This window comes from Papaver somniferum, unplaced genomic scaffold (genome assembly GCF_003573695.1).
Source record: "Papaver somniferum cultivar HN1 unplaced genomic scaffold, ASM357369v1 unplaced-scaffold_10, whole genome shotgun sequence".
NCBI lineage: Eukaryota > Viridiplantae > Streptophyta > Magnoliopsida > Ranunculales > Papaveraceae > Papaver > Papaver somniferum.
In genome coordinates, this window is record NW_020618825.1 from 19,799,559 (window position 1) to 19,817,637 (window position 18,079).

An 18,079-nucleotide genomic window follows, 5' to 3' on the forward strand; every position below is an offset into this window, starting at 1 on the left:
GGTTGTTGGATTTGGTGGTTCAATCATGTTTATATCTATGTTCAATCAAACAATCTTATTATATTGTATTCCTGTTCACATATTTATCAATTTATTATGAATCAATTAATATTTTTCTGGACGTTTTATGAATTAGCTTCTTAGAACCATTAATTGAATTTGTAGGGATTTGGTAACATGGGTTCTCTGATCTTTGGGATTCCCTGAAAATGGTTGAACTTTGTAAATTTTAATGAATTGAATTTGTGGGTTTATTTTATCAGAGGATTGATTGTTGTTAATTGATAAAGGTAATAAGTAAAAACCCAGTACCGGACTGGAACCGGACTTGTCTTACCGGAACAGGTACAAGTACAAGTACATGTACATATACAGGTACTCACAATAGAGAACCGGTGAACATGAGGTACAGGTACCGGGTTCTTAGGAAACCCGTATTGTACCGGCCCATGTGCAGCCCTATTGCTAACTAAACAATTTTTCAGACGTTTGAAAAAAAAAATCATCACTAAGCTCTCCTAAAGTAGTAAAAGCTAAGACACCCAAACCGTAACCATGAGCAACACAATCAGACAAATATTTAGTAGCTTGCGTGAAATTGCTCTCGAAATAGCCTGCCCGGCCCGGAATAAAGGCACAAACATCATCACCAGTGAAGGAAGAGACCCCTGTGACATCCATACACACATCCTGCCCGTTTTCCCAATTGAGCACAAGGATATCGGTTGGGCGTAAGTCCTTGTTATCATATGATAAAATACCCAGGTTCGCTTCCTTGCGTGAAGGTACACAATCTTTGTAACAGATGTCGGTAGCTAAATCACGAACTAAGTCATGCCGAAACTTAATCCCAACGTCTTTATCATAATGAAGTGCATGATCGCCAAAAATATCCATAGGTTTACTGCAACAAGAGCATAACCCACCTTCGACGAACAAAGGAATACCAAGAAGATAACAAACTACAACTCTGAACTGTTGGGGACCAAGGCACTGACCAAGTCCACTAATAGGGACATTCAAAAGATAATCCTGAGCATGCTTGATCTGGTTACACTGCCATAGTATTGAATCTCTAGCAGATAAAGTAAACTGGACAGGGATCCGCTTCTTGACTGCATCGAAATAGGAAACTGCCTGGGAGTGCATAGAAAGGGGGGAAGTGTCGTCGACGCAATAAGTAGAAGGCAAATCACATACCTTAGTAAATTTCTGAAGAGCTAACTTGTAAGCAGCACCATTGTCGGTTGGGAATAAACCACCAAGTATCACCTTCCGCACCGAGGTCGTCTGACTCTGAGAGGAAAGATAATAGTAGGTGCGACTTTCTGCCATAGTGTAAATACCGAGGCCACCATCTTTGATAGGCAATGTAGCTAATCTCTGTTGCAAATAACTGAAACCAGCTCCATCACCCGTTATCAGAAGCCTCAAATACTTGAGTAGGTGATCGTCAAAGAGGTCGGTGGCTTGTTGTATAGCAGCAGGATTGGTGGTACGCATAGCAAAATATAGTCTGGAGACACCGACACAGTTACGAAGCAGCAACATCTCACTCTGAGGGTCTTTGAGTTTTTTGATAGCCGGCATTAGCTGAATAGTCTTGTTCACCCTACCAAAAACCATGTCGCTCATGAAATCCATGTCCAAACTCACAGGTCCACTCAAAAGTTTAACACCTTTGCTAGGCCTCCCAATGTCTTTGGGGAAAACACCCTCCTTGAGGCTGCGAGGATCAAGAGTAGGCCAAAAAACCTCAGTTTTCTTGATATTGAGATGCAAGCCTCTAGCCGGTCCTTCAGATTCTATAATTTTCAAAGCTTAGGCAACCTCCAACGTATCGCCGACAATAGTGCCATCGTCAAGATACCAAGCGTGTAAATCGAGCTTGCAACGAGTCATAACTTTATAGAATTTTTATTGCACTTATTCTCATAAGGGAAAAAAGTGCAATAAAAATTTCGAAGATTGTGAATATGACCAGACTATCCTTATCGGAAATAAGTAAATTAAATATTACAGACTGTTAAAATGACCATATTACTCTTAATGGAAAAAAGTGCAACAAAATATTATGCAGACTGTGAAAATGACCAGACTACCCTTATCAAAAATAAGTGAAATAAATATTAGAGATAGTGAAAATGACCATATTACCCTTAATGGAAATTAGTGCAATAAATATAATGGAAACTGTGAAAATAACCAGATTACCCTTATCAGAAATAAGTAAAGTAAATATTACAAACTGTGAAAATAACCATACAACTCTTATAAGAAATAAGTAAAGAAAATATTACTGTGAAAATGACCATTTTACCTTACTAGAAATAAGTACATAAATCTTTTGGAGACTGTGAAAATGACCAAACTACCCTTATCGTAAATAAGTAAAGGAAATATTACACATTTTGAAAACGACCATATTACCCTTACTGTGAAAATGACCATATTACCCTTACCAGAAATAAGTGCAATAAACATCATGGAGACTATGAAAATGACTATATTACCCTTACAAGAAATAAGTGCAATAAATATCATGGAGAATATGAAAATGACCAAACTACCCTTATCAGAAATAAGTAAAGTAAATATTACATACTATGAAATTGACTATTTTACCCTTACTGGAAATAAGTGTAATAAATATTCTGGAGACTATGAAAATGACCAGAGTACCCTTATCATAAATAAGTAAATTAAATATTACAGACTGTGAAAATGACCATATTACCCTTACTGGAAATGAGTGCAATAAATATTATGGAAACTGTGAAAATAACCAGATTACCCTTACCGGAAATAAGTAAAGTAAATATTACAGACTGTGAAAATAACCATACAACCCTTATAAGAAATAAGTAAAGTAAATATTACAGACTGTGAAAATGACCATATTACCCTTACCGGAAATTAGTGCAATAAATATTATTGAGAGTGTGAAAATGACCAGACCACCCTTATTAAAAATAAGTAAAGTTAATATTTCATACTGTGAAAATGACCATATTACCCTAACTAGAGATTACTGCAATAAACATCATGGAGACTATAAAATGACCAAACTTCCCTTATCAAAAATAAGTCAAGTAAATATTATATTCTGTGAAAATGACCATTTTGCCCTTATTGGAAATAAGGTTAATAAATGTAATGGAGACTGTGATAAGGGTAAAATGGTGATGTTCACAGTCTATAATATTTACTTAACGTATTTCCGATAAGGGTAATCTGGTCATTTTCTTTGTCACTATGTATTTATTGCACTAATTTCTAGTAAGGGTAATTTGTTCATTTTCACTGTCAGCGATATTTACTTTACTTATTTCCAATAAATGTAGTCTGGTCATTTCACAGTCTCCATAACATTTATTGCACTTATTTCCCCTAAGGGTAAAATGGTCATTTTCACAGACTGTAATATTTACTTTACTCATATCCGAAAAGGGTGGTCTGGTCATTTTCACAGTCTCCATAATATTTATTGCACTTATTTTCAGTAAGGGTAGTATAGTCATTTTCACTGTCTATAATATTCACTTTACTTATTTCCGGTAAAGATAGTGTGTAATGTGTTCATTTTGACAGTCTCCATAATATTTATTGCACTTATTTCTAGTAAAGGTAAAATAATCATTTTCACAGTCTGTAATATTTACTTTACTTATTTTTGATAAGGGTAGTCTGGTCATTTTCACAGTCTCCATAATATTTATTTCACTAATTTCCAGTAAGAGTAGTATGGTCATTTTCACCGTCTGTGTGATATTTATTGCACTTATTTCTAATAAGAGTACTTTGGTCATTTTGACAGTCTCCATAACATTTATTGCATTTATTTCCCCTAAGGATAAAATGGTCATTTTAGCAGACTGTAATATTTACTTTACTCATATCCGATAAGGGTGGTCTAGTCATTTTCACAGTCTCCATAATATTTATTGCACTTATTTCTAGTAAGGGTAGTATGGTCATTTTCACTGTCTGTAATATTCACTTTACTTATTTCCGATAAGGATAGTCTGGTCATTTTGACAGTCTCCATAATATTTATTGCACTTATTTCCAGTAAGGGTAAAATAGTCATTTTCACAGTCTGTAATATTTACTTTACTTATTTTTGATAAGGGTAGTCTAGTCATTTTCACAGTCTCCATAATCTTTATTTCACTAATTTCTAGTAAGAGTAGTATAGTCATTTTCACCGTCTGTGTGATATTTATTGCACGTATTTCCAAAAGGGTACTTTGGTCATTTTGACAGTCTCCATAATATTTATTTCACTTACTTCTAGTATGGGTAAAATAGTCATTTTCACAGTCTATAATATTTACTTTATATATTTTTGATAAGGGTAGTTTGGTCATTTTCACTATCTCTGTGATATTTATTGACTTATTTCTAGTAAGGGTAATATGGTCATTTTCACAATCTGTAATATTTCATTTACTTATTTCCAATAAGGGTAGTATGGTCATTTTAACTGTCTTCATGATATTTATTGCACTAATTTTCAGTAAGGGTAATATGGTCATTTTTACTGTCTGGGTGATATTTATTGCACTTATTTCTAGTAAAGGTAATATGGTCATTTTCACAATCTGTAATATTTCATTTACTTATTTCCGATAAGGGTAGTATGGTCATTTTAACTATCCCATGATATTTATTGCACTAATTCCTAGTAAGGGTAATATGGTCATTTTCACTGTCTGTGTGATATTTATTGCACTTATTCCTAGTAAGGGTAATATGGTCATTTTCACAATCTGTAATATTTATTTCACTTATTTCTGATAAGGGTAAAAATGGTCATTTTCACTATCTCCATGATATTTATTGTACTAACGAATCTGATATATTTCGTCTTCAGTTGTGTTATTTGGTTTTTGGTACTTACATTTTGTCTAAAGTTAGTGTTTGGTCTAACTTTTGTCCAACATAGGATTTGGTACTTGAAATAGACGTTGACTTGCATTGACTATATCATGTGATGACGTTTTTAACTTTCTGAATTTAAAATGTGTAAATACTAATTTAATTATGACTTTAGTAATAAAGACTTGTTAGTCCTTAAAATTTCTACGGTTTAAATTAGATCAGAAGAAAAATTGCACAAAATCGCACCGAGTTTCACAAGACAGCGGAGAAATTTATCCTCTTCTTCATTATAACTCTACTCTCGCATTTTCTTCTCTATAATCCCTTCAGTATTTTCCTTCTTTCTTTTTGTTGAAACCTATTTTATTAACACATCAGGATTTGTTGTACTTGGATCAAATGATGAAGAAAATCATTGTTGCAGAGATTTAGAATCTAGGGTCTGGTTTTGGGGATTTTGGTGAAACAAAAAGTCTAACAGAGGGTTTAATTTACTGTTGGTGTTGTTGCAGAAATGATTACAAATTAGTGATGGTACAATTTTTATTCGGTTAGGGTTTTGATTCTTCTTTGGGTTTCAATTTGGGTACTAACGGAATTGATTAAATCGGATCAGTTGGGATTCATTATTGTTTCGATTGACAATTTTGATGAAATGAAAAGAAATGATTAGTTCTTGTCGATTCACTTATGTAATTTGGGTTTCATAAGGGTACAATGAAGATCCTGGAAGAGATTGACGAATAAAAGATAACATTCTGAATGTGCAGATTTTTAATTTAAGCATAATTTCCTTCTTAATTTCACTTGTTTAAGCTATTTTTCAGATGGATATTGTTTAACTTTATTTGATAAGTTGTTCTTCAGCTTGATCGTCGATGAGATGGCGACTGTAATGAGAATATGTTGACAACAAAAGGGTTTGTTTTGTCTTTTCATCATTGTTGATGATTTTTCTCCTAGGGTTTTTATTTTTCTTATGGTACTGCTACTGTTTCTGCCCCATCAATGGTGGGAAGAACTTCAGAAAACGAGCTTGATTATGATGAGTGTTACTCTTCTAACGGCGATGTTAACGACATCAGTTAAATCAATTTTATTTATTTATTCTCATAATTACTAAACAGAAGTCAAGACTTTAAAGAGTCAACGTTATTTTTAAGTATCAAACCCTAAGTTGGACAAATGTTAGACCAAACACTAATTCTAGACAAAATGTAAGTACCAAAAGCCAAATAACCCTCTTCAGTTTATCCAAACGAGAAACTCAAGTCTAACTCTAGCAATCTTTGAACCTGTGATGTTCGAATATGATATATTTCGTCTTCAGTTCATCCGAACGAGAAACTCAGGTCTAACTCTAGCAATCTTTGAACCTGTGTTTTTCGAATATGATATATTTCATCTTCAGTTCATCCGAACGAGAAACTCAAGTCTAACTCTAGTAGTTTTTAAACCTCTGTTGATCAATTCCGATATATTTCGTCTTCAATTCATCCGAACGAGAAACTCAAGTCTAACTCTAGTAGTATTTGAACATGTGTTGATCCATTCTGATATATTTCGTCTTCAGTTCATCCGAACGAGAAACTCAAGTCTAACTCTAGTAGCTTTTGAACCTGTGTTGATCAATTCTGATATATTTCCTCTTCAATTTATCTGAATGGGAAACTCAAGTCTCTAACTCTAGTAGTATTTGAACCTTTGATGATCAATTCTGATATATTTCCTCTTCAGTTTATCTGAACGAGAAACTCAAGTCTAACTCAATGTGGTCGATTTCGTATCTCCGACTATCTCGCCTGGGTCCGAGATACCGAGACAGAACTTTCTCTTCGAGACAACCGGCTGGAATTCCGGAGGGACCATTTTAGGATTCTTTTTTATACTTGTGAAATTTGTACAAAAGAGTAGAGTCAGAGACGTGTCAAACTCTTGTAATCAACTCTCATAAATCCGCGACACATATATACCCTTTGGGGATTATATTATTAGCTCTCTTTCTTCTTTTTACGAGAAAAATTTGCTTTGTCTTTCACTCATTCTAAAACTCTCTCATGGAACAGAATGTTTCTTCTCGTATCGTATTGTGTGGATGTGGGCATTTTAACAAGTCTCTGCTCAGTATAAAATAGATACTAGGGTTTATTTCTTTTCTCGTGTCTTTTGAATCACTAAATGATGCACTGTAATTTTAGAGTGTATCCAAATTCAGGGTTTTGTTTCTTTATGATGGGATTGATCATGTTCTTTAATTAATTTGATTTTCCAATTATTACTCTTTTTTGTTTTGATTTCTTAGATTCTTGATTCCCTTCACCGATTGATCTTGCAACGGATGAAAACTGAAGAGTTTCAATTGAATTAGAGACTCCATGAAACTGTTAAACCAGAATTAAAATAAAAAACCGAGATTTCGGCCGAAATTTTAGCCGAGATCTAGCTCTAGCAATCTTTGAACCTGTGATGTTCGAATCTGATATATTTCGTCTTCAGTTCATCCGAACGAGAAACTCAGGTCTAACTTTAGTAATCTGATATATTTCGTCTTCAGTTCATCCGAACAAGAAACCCAGGTCTAACTCTAGCAATCTTTGAACTTGTGATGTTCGAATCTGATATATTTCGTCTCCAGTTCATCCGAACGAGAAACTTAGGCCTAACTATAAAAATATTTGAACCTGTGATGTTCAATACTGATATATTTCGTCTCCAGTTCATCCGAAAGAGAAACTCAGGTCTAACTCTAGTAATCTTTGAACATGTGATGTCCGAATTCGATATAGTTCTTCTTCAGTTCATCCGAATGAGAAACTCAGGTCCAACTCTTGTAATCTTTGAACCTGGGATGTTCAAATATGATATATTTCATTTGTAGTTCATCCGAATGGGAAACTCAGATCTAACTCTAGTAATCTTCGAACCTAGGATGTTCAAATATGATATATTTCATCTGCTGTTCATCCGAATGAGAAACTCAGGTCTAACTCTTGTAATATTTGAACCTGGGATGTTCAAATATGATATATTTCATCTGTAGTTCATCCGAATGAGAAACTCGGGTCTAACTCTTGTAATCTTTGAACCTGGGATGTTCAAATATGATATATTTCATCGGTAGTTCATCTGAATGAGAAACTCAGGTCGAACTCTAGTAATCTTCAAACCTAGGATGTTCAGATATGATATATTTCATATGTTGTTCATCCGAATGAGAAACTCAGTTCTAACTATAGTAATCATCGAACCTGGGATGTACGAATCTGATATATTTCTTCTTCAGTTCATCCGAATGAGAAACTCAGGTATAACTCTAGTAATCTTCGAACCTGGGATGTTCAAATATGATATTTTTCATCTGCGGTTCATCCGAATGAGAAAATCAGGTCTAACTCTAGTAATCTTCGAACTTGGGATGTTCAAATATGATATATTTCATCTACAGTTCATCTGAATGAGAAACTCAGGTCTAACTCTAGTAATTTTTGAACCTGGAATGTTCAAATATGATATATTTCATCTGGAGTTCATCAGAATGAGAAACTCAGGTCTAACTCTAGTAATCTTCGAACCCGGGATTTTCAAATCTGATACATTTCTTCTTCAGTTCATCCGAATGAGAAACTCAGTTCTAACTCTAATAATCTTTGAACCCGAGATGTTGAAATATGCTATATTTCATCTTCAGTTCATTTGAACAAGTGTAAACCAAATCTACTTCACTACCTCAAGGATTAGTTGAACTCGGGCCCTCAATCTACCATCGTAAACCAAATGATACTTCATAACTTCGTACACTATGTGACAAATCGAAAATCAAAGCAACAACTTAAAATTTGTCATTGTGAATCGAAATCTGCTCCACCACTTATATGGCTTGAAATCTACTACAATGGAGATCCAAATCTAGACGTGGACTAAAATATACACGACACCTTTTAAAATACTTGTTCATAATGAAGGTTGTTAATATCAGCGGCGGAGGTAGTTAAAAGCAAGGGTGTGCAGTTGCACATCCTGCTAAACCGCATCTTAAGCCTAAATTTGTCTAAATTTTCTGAGATTTTGGAATCCTAAGCCTATTTTTGCTATTTTGCATCCCTAGAACTAGAAATTTTCTGACCCGCCAGTGGTTAATATGCCGAATGCGCGAATTAAGTTTAGCAAAGAAACACAATTTAGCAAAGAAACACCAGCAAAGAAGCACAAGCTTCTCACACACCGGGGTTGATTCGTATGATAATCCGAAACCAAATCGCAGCCGTCCAAAAAATTTCGCGATCCGCATGATAAAATTTAAATTAATCTCAACCGTGAAACACTTCTATCAAAACCCAAATTCATCTGCTCTCACTTCATTTCCTCCTTTCTATTTTTCTCGCATCTCTCTCAATTTTTCCAGTCTCTCTCAAGCGGAAAAAAACCCCAAGTTACTACGAACACAGCCGCAGCCACCTTCACTCAATCACAACTACCACCACTGTAATCCCTCATCCCAGAACCAAAAATCTTTATTATTATTTTCATTTTGATTTACTTGAATCGAAAAAATGTTCCTACCTCATCATTCTTTTCAGCAACGAATACCTAGATTTGCTTCAGTTACCACCAATTTCACTAACCTAGTACTATTATTTCTATGGTAAATCTCTCTCTTTTATACATATGTATCACGATTGATAAGATTATAAGAATTTTGATGTTGTTAAAATGACACCCAGATAAAAATCCCTAAATCTTTTAACCCTAACTTTGTTTCTCATTTCAAATTCATCAATTACCATGTAGATCTTGTGTATAATCAGTTTTTATTTTTCTATCTTCATACTTGAGAGTTTATGCTTTTAAAACAGCTTAAATGCATCACGATTTGTGTAAATCAATCTTAATTTCAGTATGAATATTTGGTGCTTTGCTGTGTTAGCCTAGTATTATAGGGGTTTGGTTTGTTATTAATTTTTTAATGTTTTTTCGTTTTTAGCTCAGATGTATGTTTTACATAGAGGAGAAGAACAAGTAGGAGTTAATTCGTTTTCTACAATTGCTGCTTGATTGAGTTAGGGTGGAATAACACTGCTTCCTAATTTACAACTTATTCAGCTTATTTGGTGGTCAACAGGTACTTAGAGCACGAAATTAGTGAACTGGCAAACTACATATCCACTGTGGAATTCCATTCTTTGTCGCGGTGAGCTGCACATCCTTATATGATGGTAGATCATTTTAAAGATGTCACTCCTCAAGAGACAATCCAAATGGATAAAGAATGCCTGAGAAACATTATCTTGGAAGGGTACCTTGGAGGACGTCACATCGAGGAAGGAGCTAAGGAACTTCTTTCTCAGCTAGGTAACTAGCTTAACTGGCGACGGGCTTTCTTTTTGTTCTGTCACTTTTTGAAACTAGAAACAACTCTTGTGGACATACTCGTCTTGTTCTGTCACGTGGTATATTATATCTATATCATTATCCTTTATACTTAGTCTGTACTTAAATTTTGTCATGCACTGACTTAGGTTTTATTGCCAGGTGCATATTGCTAGAGTTGGTGATTTCCTGTTAGCTAGCTTGACAAGCTTAGCTGATCCATTTCTTGTTGTTAGCGATCTCGCTGCATGGAGTGCGAGTGTGTCAGAGCAGGGTCTTATGTTAACTTTAAGTTCCACAATGTTTCATTTGAAATGGTTAAAACTCATAATCCTTCTCAGCATATTCTCGTTGGAGGTGTCACTCTTGAAGAAGAAGCTGTTGGATGTATTCAGGGTATGCACCAATGTTTCAATAAATCACATCTATAAAAGAGCTACTGTATTTATGTTTGTACTAACATATATGCATTTCTATTTAGGTACTGGATGATTTGGATTAATAGCCAGTATAGAAAAAGAATCCGTACCTAGACAAATAGAGTAGAAATCCTTGGATTGATTACCAAATACTACTGTACTTGAGCTTCAGTTCTGCATCTTTGTCTTTAAAGAAGGTACTAGTTAGGAATTCGGTAAAAGGTGTTTTTATTAGGAATTAGTAAAGGAAAAATGAGCCAGTGGGGTGACTTCTTTTTGACTTACGAGTTAGATAGGTGGACTAAATCTAAACACGTAGTGGGCAGTGGGCTAAAATGTTAGGATAGATGGACTAAATCCACATATTGCTACAACTAGTTAGGAAATTTCTTACTTCTGTTGAGTTTTCTAAAAATTAGGGGGGGTGGGTGGGCTACAGCCAGGTTTAGCCAACCTTTGCCTCCGCCCCTGATTGGTGTGTTGACTAGTGTGATGTTTTCAATTATTTCAGTTAACGTTTATAATTTTTTGTGCTTATGTGAAGTATCCGAATTTGGATTTGTTAGTTCTAAAGTTTTATTTGATCTCTGTAGGAGCTATGGTCCAGTTAAGGATGTTAAAATCCCTGACAACAGAAAAGGATGCTCTGATTTGTTACGGTTCTTAACATGGACACTATCAAAATAATTCTAAATGAAGGGATCATTTTCTTGTGGAACTCGATTGCCGGCGAAGCCGTATTGTGAAAAATCATGACTTGTTGATAGGTATAATACTGAGTTTTCTTAGTTTATAAAAAAATGTTGAAGATTTTGTGTTGGTTTCTGCCCAATTACTAGTGAAAGAATATTTCTCCACTTCTGTTCTGTCATATATAACTTGTATAGCTAAATTTGTTCTATTTTTCCCTTTCACGAACTATTGTGACAAACATGAACATGAGCAAGTTCTTGAATATAAGATGAGGCGCCTGGGAGAGTTTGTTTTCAGAACATGAGCAATGCTACGTGCATTGATTTTTTTCGACTCATGACCACTGAACTCATAATGTAGGAATCGACACCAATCATTTTCATCTACATCCCCCAACTATTTATTCTTGGTGGTGCTATAACATATTTTTCTTCCTGATATTCCTTTTCTAGAAGTAGCTTATATGAGCTTCACATCTAGTAGTGGTCCTGCTACTTCACATCTAGTAAAGTAGCATCTAAGATGCACTTCTGTCTGTTGTTTCTGTCATCAACTTATATGTATGCTCAATTTTTATTGTTGGACAGGCGTATTAGATGCCAATGCTGAAACTGGTACAGCTAAAGAGAAAACTAGGTTCTTCTGTTCTTGATCTTGGTTGTGCTCTTCAGCCTTCAGGTATTTCCTTTCATTTTCTCATAATGTGTTATATTTTTCTTAACATGAGGATTCCTTAAATTTCTGGTCAAATCTCAGGTGTTTGAGCTTTGGAGTCGAGCATCCAGCTGCTTAAGTAGATAAATACTCTTGTCATGCCTGCAACCTTTATTCTTGTACCAACTAAGCAGCTGGAGAGGATTGTTTTTTTGTCCAACAACACTTGAGTAAGATTGAATTGTTTTTGGGTAGATTTCATAATGAATAGAAGGATTCGTTCGTATTTGTGTTTCGGTAGATTTGTAGATTGAGATTGTGTAATAATGAATGTAGGAATTGGTAGAAAGAATATGGATAGTTTGCTGAAAAAAGAAAATTCAATTGTGTTTCAGGTTTAATTGTATTTCAGTCCTGTAAACTGAAAGTGCAGGTCCATGATAATGACATGTATTACAGGCTTGTAAACTGGAAGCCCGGGTCCATGAAAATGATCTGGGCTACCCATTTTTTTTAATTGTAATTTAAAGAAATGTCCCAGGTTTAACTGTTACAACAGATGTACCTAAAAAGAACCACGTGTCATCATTTTGGTGTTCATATCAAAATGATGACACGTGTCTATTTTTGTCACAAATACAGTAACACCTATAAGTGTTAACTAGTTGGCATCAAATGATGAAACGTTCCAGAAAGGTTCGTTACCAAATAATTAACACTTATAGGTGTTACTGTATTTGTGAAAAGATACCCGTGTCAGTCAGTTAATTGTTGCGAATATGGAGTAACAATTAAAACCGTTAAAATAATTGTGGCAAATAAACACGTGTCCAAAGAAAAAATTAGATCAACTGTTGCTATTAATAATTGTGACGATTAAACGTAACTCATATATGATTATTGTCACAGAGTAAACCGTTGCAAAATTATATAACAATATTAATCACCGCGTTTCTGCAACGTCGTATATGTGTTACAAATTTAATCAGTAACAGATATACTCTGTGACAAAAATCAGGATTTGGTGTAGTGTGAACTAATTCTCTAGAGCATTCTGAGAAACAAGATACGTTCAGATTGAGAAATTTAATCAGTAACAGATATGCCCTGAATGTTATTACCACTAACTATCTTATTTCCTTGCTTGAGAATCTCAACCCAAGTTGTCTTCAATTGCTGTGCTGTACCTGCACCACCACAACTGCTCTGCTCCGCCTCATGTTGATGAAGAAAAGAACCAAGCACCGCTCCAGACATTCTCTCTCTTTAAAATACCCTCTTTTATATAGTATATAGATAATAAAATTACTAAAATACCCTCTTAATATATACCCCTAAGCGTAATGCATTACTAAAATACGTACCTTTCAAAACATTAACCCACCACTGTTATTGACCCTATGAATTCAATAATAAAATTCACTAAATCTGAATCTTCAACTCAAAATCCACACGAAATCTGAATCTCGAGTCGAAATTATCAAATCGAAAACCAAAAATCAAATTGATCTCTGAATCTGGATTGAAATCAGAAGAGGAAAAATCACTAAATCATAATTAAGTTTCAACGGTTCAAACACGCGAATCTTCGAATTCAAAAATTACCTGAAACCGAAACCTCGAACTTTAAATTTCTGAATCTAAAAACCTTATTTTATGAGATCTGATTATGGAGATGTTCTTGTAGAGATGGTTCTGGAATTTTGGCAGGTGATATAGTGGAGGTGATGTTCCTACGACGGTGGCGACGATGAATATGGTGGTGGTGGCTGACTTCGGGAGAGGAGGAGACAGAGCATAGAAATAAAAACATCGATGGGAAATATTATGTAGGTGACGGCAGATTTGGTACTATAACTTTATAGAATTTCTCTTTGAAATGGGAGGGGTATTTGTATTATGGATAAGGGTATTTGTGCAGGATCCATGGATAGTAGGGGTGTTTATAACATTCCCACGCAATATAAAGGTAATCAAGAATTGGCGTACCATTATAACACAAAGTCCATATCAGAAAAGAAATCTTCAGAGGAACTTTAAAATTCCCAAGCTGCTTATCAGGGAGGCATTCCATTTTAATTTGTTATATGTTAACTGATTTCTATGACAATACCTAACAAGTTTGGATCTTTTTTCTTTGTAAGACAGTGCTTTTCAGTTCTAATGTACTCTTCTTCTTTTTTTGGCAAGACTCGCGAGGAGATTTTATTAATAAAAGGCAAAGCAAATAAATAGAAAGAGGCTAGGCCAAACCTCAGGAAAAGGAGTGAAATAGATGAAAAACAAAAGAAAACATGCTACAAATTATTTGAATCGATGAGAAGAAATACTCTAGTATGCTAAACCAAAATCTTTCACTAATATTAGAACATGCAAATCTTATTGCATGAGAATCTTATAACACGTTACTCGATTACAAGTAGAAATTTTTGAAACACAGCCCAAAGAGAAATTTATAGATAAAAGAAAGGAAAACAGAAATGAGGAGGCAAGGCCTGACTTCAAATATTACAAGTAGAAATCAAACAAGCAATAAACAAGAAAGACATCTTTGACCCGATCGTTATTGTTGGACCATTATTTAGTTAAACGATAACTTGGGATAGCCATCAAATGGTTAGCTCTAGGAACAGTTAAACCACACTTTTCATTCATTTCCAACTTATGGGGTGACATTCCATGTGGGAGTTCTCAATTAAAGCAATGCACTAATTGTGCTAACATCAATCGGACCAAGGTAAGACCCATTTGCATTCCAGGGCAACCTCTACGACCTGATCCAAACGGCAGAAGCCTAAAGTCTTTTCCTCTCATATCTACATCCACCACAGTAAACCTCTCTGGGTAAAATTCCTCAGCATTATCCGACCACACTTTTTTGTCCCTTCCGATTGCCCAAACGTTCACAAATACCCTTGTCTTTTTAGGTATGTGGTAACCGTTAATGTTGATATCATCCATGGATTCACGAGGTATCAAGAGCGGAGTCACGGGATGAAGTCGCATACTCTCTTTTAGCACCATATCTAAGTATGGAAACTTCACTAGATCGGTCTCTTCTACTTGTCTATCCAACCCAACTACTGTTTCTAATTCTTGTTGAACTAGTTTCATGACACGAGTGTTCTTTATGATTTCTGAGATTGCCCACTGAACCGTCGTTGCTGACGTCTCCATCATTGCTCCAATCATGTCTAACGAGATTGCTTTGACGTTTTCACGATCTAATTTCAGTTCATTATTCATGGTCGTCTCTTGTGCATTCATCAAGGATAACAAAATATCGACGAAGTCCCTTTGATAATGATCTTGTTGTGACATTCCATGGTCTTTTATATGTTGGTCGATGATATGCTCGAGGAATTCATCTACAAGTTTGCCGGTTGATTTTATTTGCCTGGCCAATCCCTAAATATAGATTCACAAATAAGAGAACAGGAGAAAAAAAATAACTGTCAACCTATATTGGTCATGGATCTGACTCTTATATTTATTATTTATTGAAGGCATTATACAAGAATTTTTGGTATACATACATACCTGAGGGTCAAGTGTTCCAATATATGGAATGTAATCAGCTACGTTGAAGGCTCCTGCTAACCTAAAAGCTTCTTGGATGAGAGATTTAGAATTAAACCGATCATTCTTAAGTGATCCAAATATTGTTTTATGAGTTATATCTTCTGCTAACGATTCCACTATAAGGCTCAAATTAACGAGCACTTGACTATCAGCTGCAACTTTAATCGACTCAACAGCATTTCTCACTTCACTTTCTCGTGTAGACCTGAACGATTCAATCTTCGAATTAGTAAGTAAATGTAAAGTACATAGTTTCCGAATATTTCGCCATGCCGAGCAATATTGTTTGAAAACTAACTCCTGTTCATAACCAAAGTATTTTCCACTCTCAAGTATTGATCTGCTAGCAAAAACAATGTCATGAGTTTTCAGGATCAGTTCGGCTAACTCCGGTGATGTGACAACAATGGCTGGAACTAGACCCAATCTCATGTACATTATGGGTCCATATTTGAGGGATAATTTCTGAAGGTTTTGATGTGGGAGATTACCCAACCTATGAAGATTGCCAAGAAATATGGACCAGGTGGTAACTGGTAACTACCTTTAAAAAGTATTGACTTCAAGAAGAGATATGAAAACAAGAATAGAGTTGCAATAAAGAATAGAGACATAAACATGGTGATCCAAGAAGAATCCATAGAAAAATTCTACTATAGAAGAGATGTAATCAGAAAAAATAGATCATATATGGATGCAAGAAATTAATACAACTACATTCTATTATGGTAAAGGTCATACTAGACAAGCATTTAAGCAGTTGGAAGTTAGTGACAAATGGTTTGCGCGCCACTCATCATATTCCAATCCGACGTATTTGCTTACGGGGGTGTTTTGGAAGCATAATACTATTTTACCCCTGAAACTAAGATTTGAAAGATTTTCATTTCAGGGCTAAATCAAAGAACTACAATTATATTATAAAATAAATTTAGTTTTTGATTTAAATATATTTATTTGGTAGTGTCAGTATGGATAACGATTGGGAATTTAATTGGGTTTTTATCAAGATACTTTATACTCCCTCCGTCCCACTTCTAAGTGACCTATTTGAAATTTGCACAATTTTTAAGGCAAGCAAGGAAAATAGTATTTTTAATCATTTTTTACAATTATACCCTTATGAATAATAACTAGTGAAATTTAAAAATGGTTTATCTCTCAAAATACTCCACGGATGTTCGCAAATTTCATACAATTGAAAAGCATTTTAAAACACCTACGTAACGAATATAAACATGCCTATCAAATTATACATATTTCATATATTATTTATAATTAACTAAAAGGATAATTCCGGAATATCTCATTGTTTAGTGATATAGGTCACTTATCATTGGGACAAAATCTAAAATCAAATAGGTCACTTAGGAGTGGGACGGAGGGAGTATATTATTACATATTCTATTTCAAAAAAACGGGTAGTTGGCTCAGCTGGTCATCCACGTTTCTTAAAGGTTTCATGTTCTTCAGGAGGTCCCACGTTCGAGTCCGCGATGGCGTAATATTGTAGAATTTGACATATAAGGTAGAGTTAGCTTGCCCCCTTGCTGACATAATCATCCCCATATCCGCTTCGGCCTTCTTGATTGGTTTCTCATGAGGCTCGCTGGTAAGCTAGCACGGAAACCTGTTAAACTAATGTAGTAGTACGCTGTTAAAGCTTAGCTTATTAGACTTCCAACTAGTTTCTTGTAATAATACTCCTTATTCAATAATGAACAGAAATGTTTCAAAATAAAATAAAATTACAAATATTCATGGCCAGAGCAGTGATGAAGATGGTGATGATAATACTTCTTAATCAATCAAGATAAAACATCAAAAACATGAAGAACATCTCCATCAGAACAAAGTATTTTATTCTAAGAACGTGAAAAACACATCAAAAACAGTTAAATGCCAAAAAAAATCTTTTATTATTATTATTATTATTTATTTTTTTTTGATTCACAACCAGACTAGGTCAATAATTTTCGTAAGTTCAATATTTGTGTTGCTTAAGTATGCAGTGACTGTTTTTCTTTAAAATTTACTGACGCTTACATTCTCTCAATTGTTGCTAATTATTAATAACGAAAAACAACCGTTTCTAAACACATTACGAACGTAAATATCCACATATAATTACTAGCATATTTGAATCTGAACTACAAATATAGGATCAACAGTGAATAAGAAAACAAAAATATTTAATGAACAACACTAAAACCGTGAATATGAACAATACCAAAACTACCTCTCACGTAACTTTTTAGTTGAGTCCCATAGCATCCAGTTAGGAACTCAGCGCTCCAAAAAGGGTTCTCATTTTCCCTTTTAAGGATGTATTTGGAGTTGGGGTGGTTTTAGTGTTGTTTTTACACGATTCATTTAGAACCAATGATAAAGGAAACGACAAAAAGAAGTTCCGGTTTTTATTTTATTAAATGCTCTTAATCTAACAATAAAAGAAAACGTTCAGATAGTTGATTTTCTTG

At 34.6% G+C, this 18,079-nt stretch overlaps 1 protein-coding gene and 1 long non-coding RNA gene across 2 annotated transcripts; one reads left to right on the plus strand and one right to left on the minus strand.

Moving 5' to 3' along the window:
* The first annotated feature begins 9,269 nt into the window (after positions 1-9,269).
* Positions 9,270-12,570, plus strand: LOC113327029. The gene is made up of 6 exons (XR_003348692.1): positions 9,270-9,526; positions 10,004-10,233; positions 10,414-10,647; positions 11,264-11,437; positions 11,951-12,041; positions 12,120-12,570. It is a non-coding gene; the product is annotated as an uncharacterized LOC113327029 (long non-coding RNA).
* Positions 12,571-14,386: 1,816 nt separating this feature from the next.
* On the minus strand, positions 14,387-16,273 carry LOC113326067 (cytochrome P450 CYP736A12-like). The gene is made up of 2 exons (XM_026573874.1): positions 15,558-16,273; positions 14,387-15,425 (listed from the first exon to the last, which is right to left on the minus strand). Exons 1-2 carry the CDS (start codon positions 16,035-16,037, stop codon positions 14,709-14,711), a joined length of 1,197 nt encoding a protein of 398 aa, XP_026429659.1. The 5' UTR covers positions 16,038-16,273; the 3' UTR covers positions 14,387-14,708.
* Positions 16,274-18,079: the final 1,806 nt, after the last annotated feature.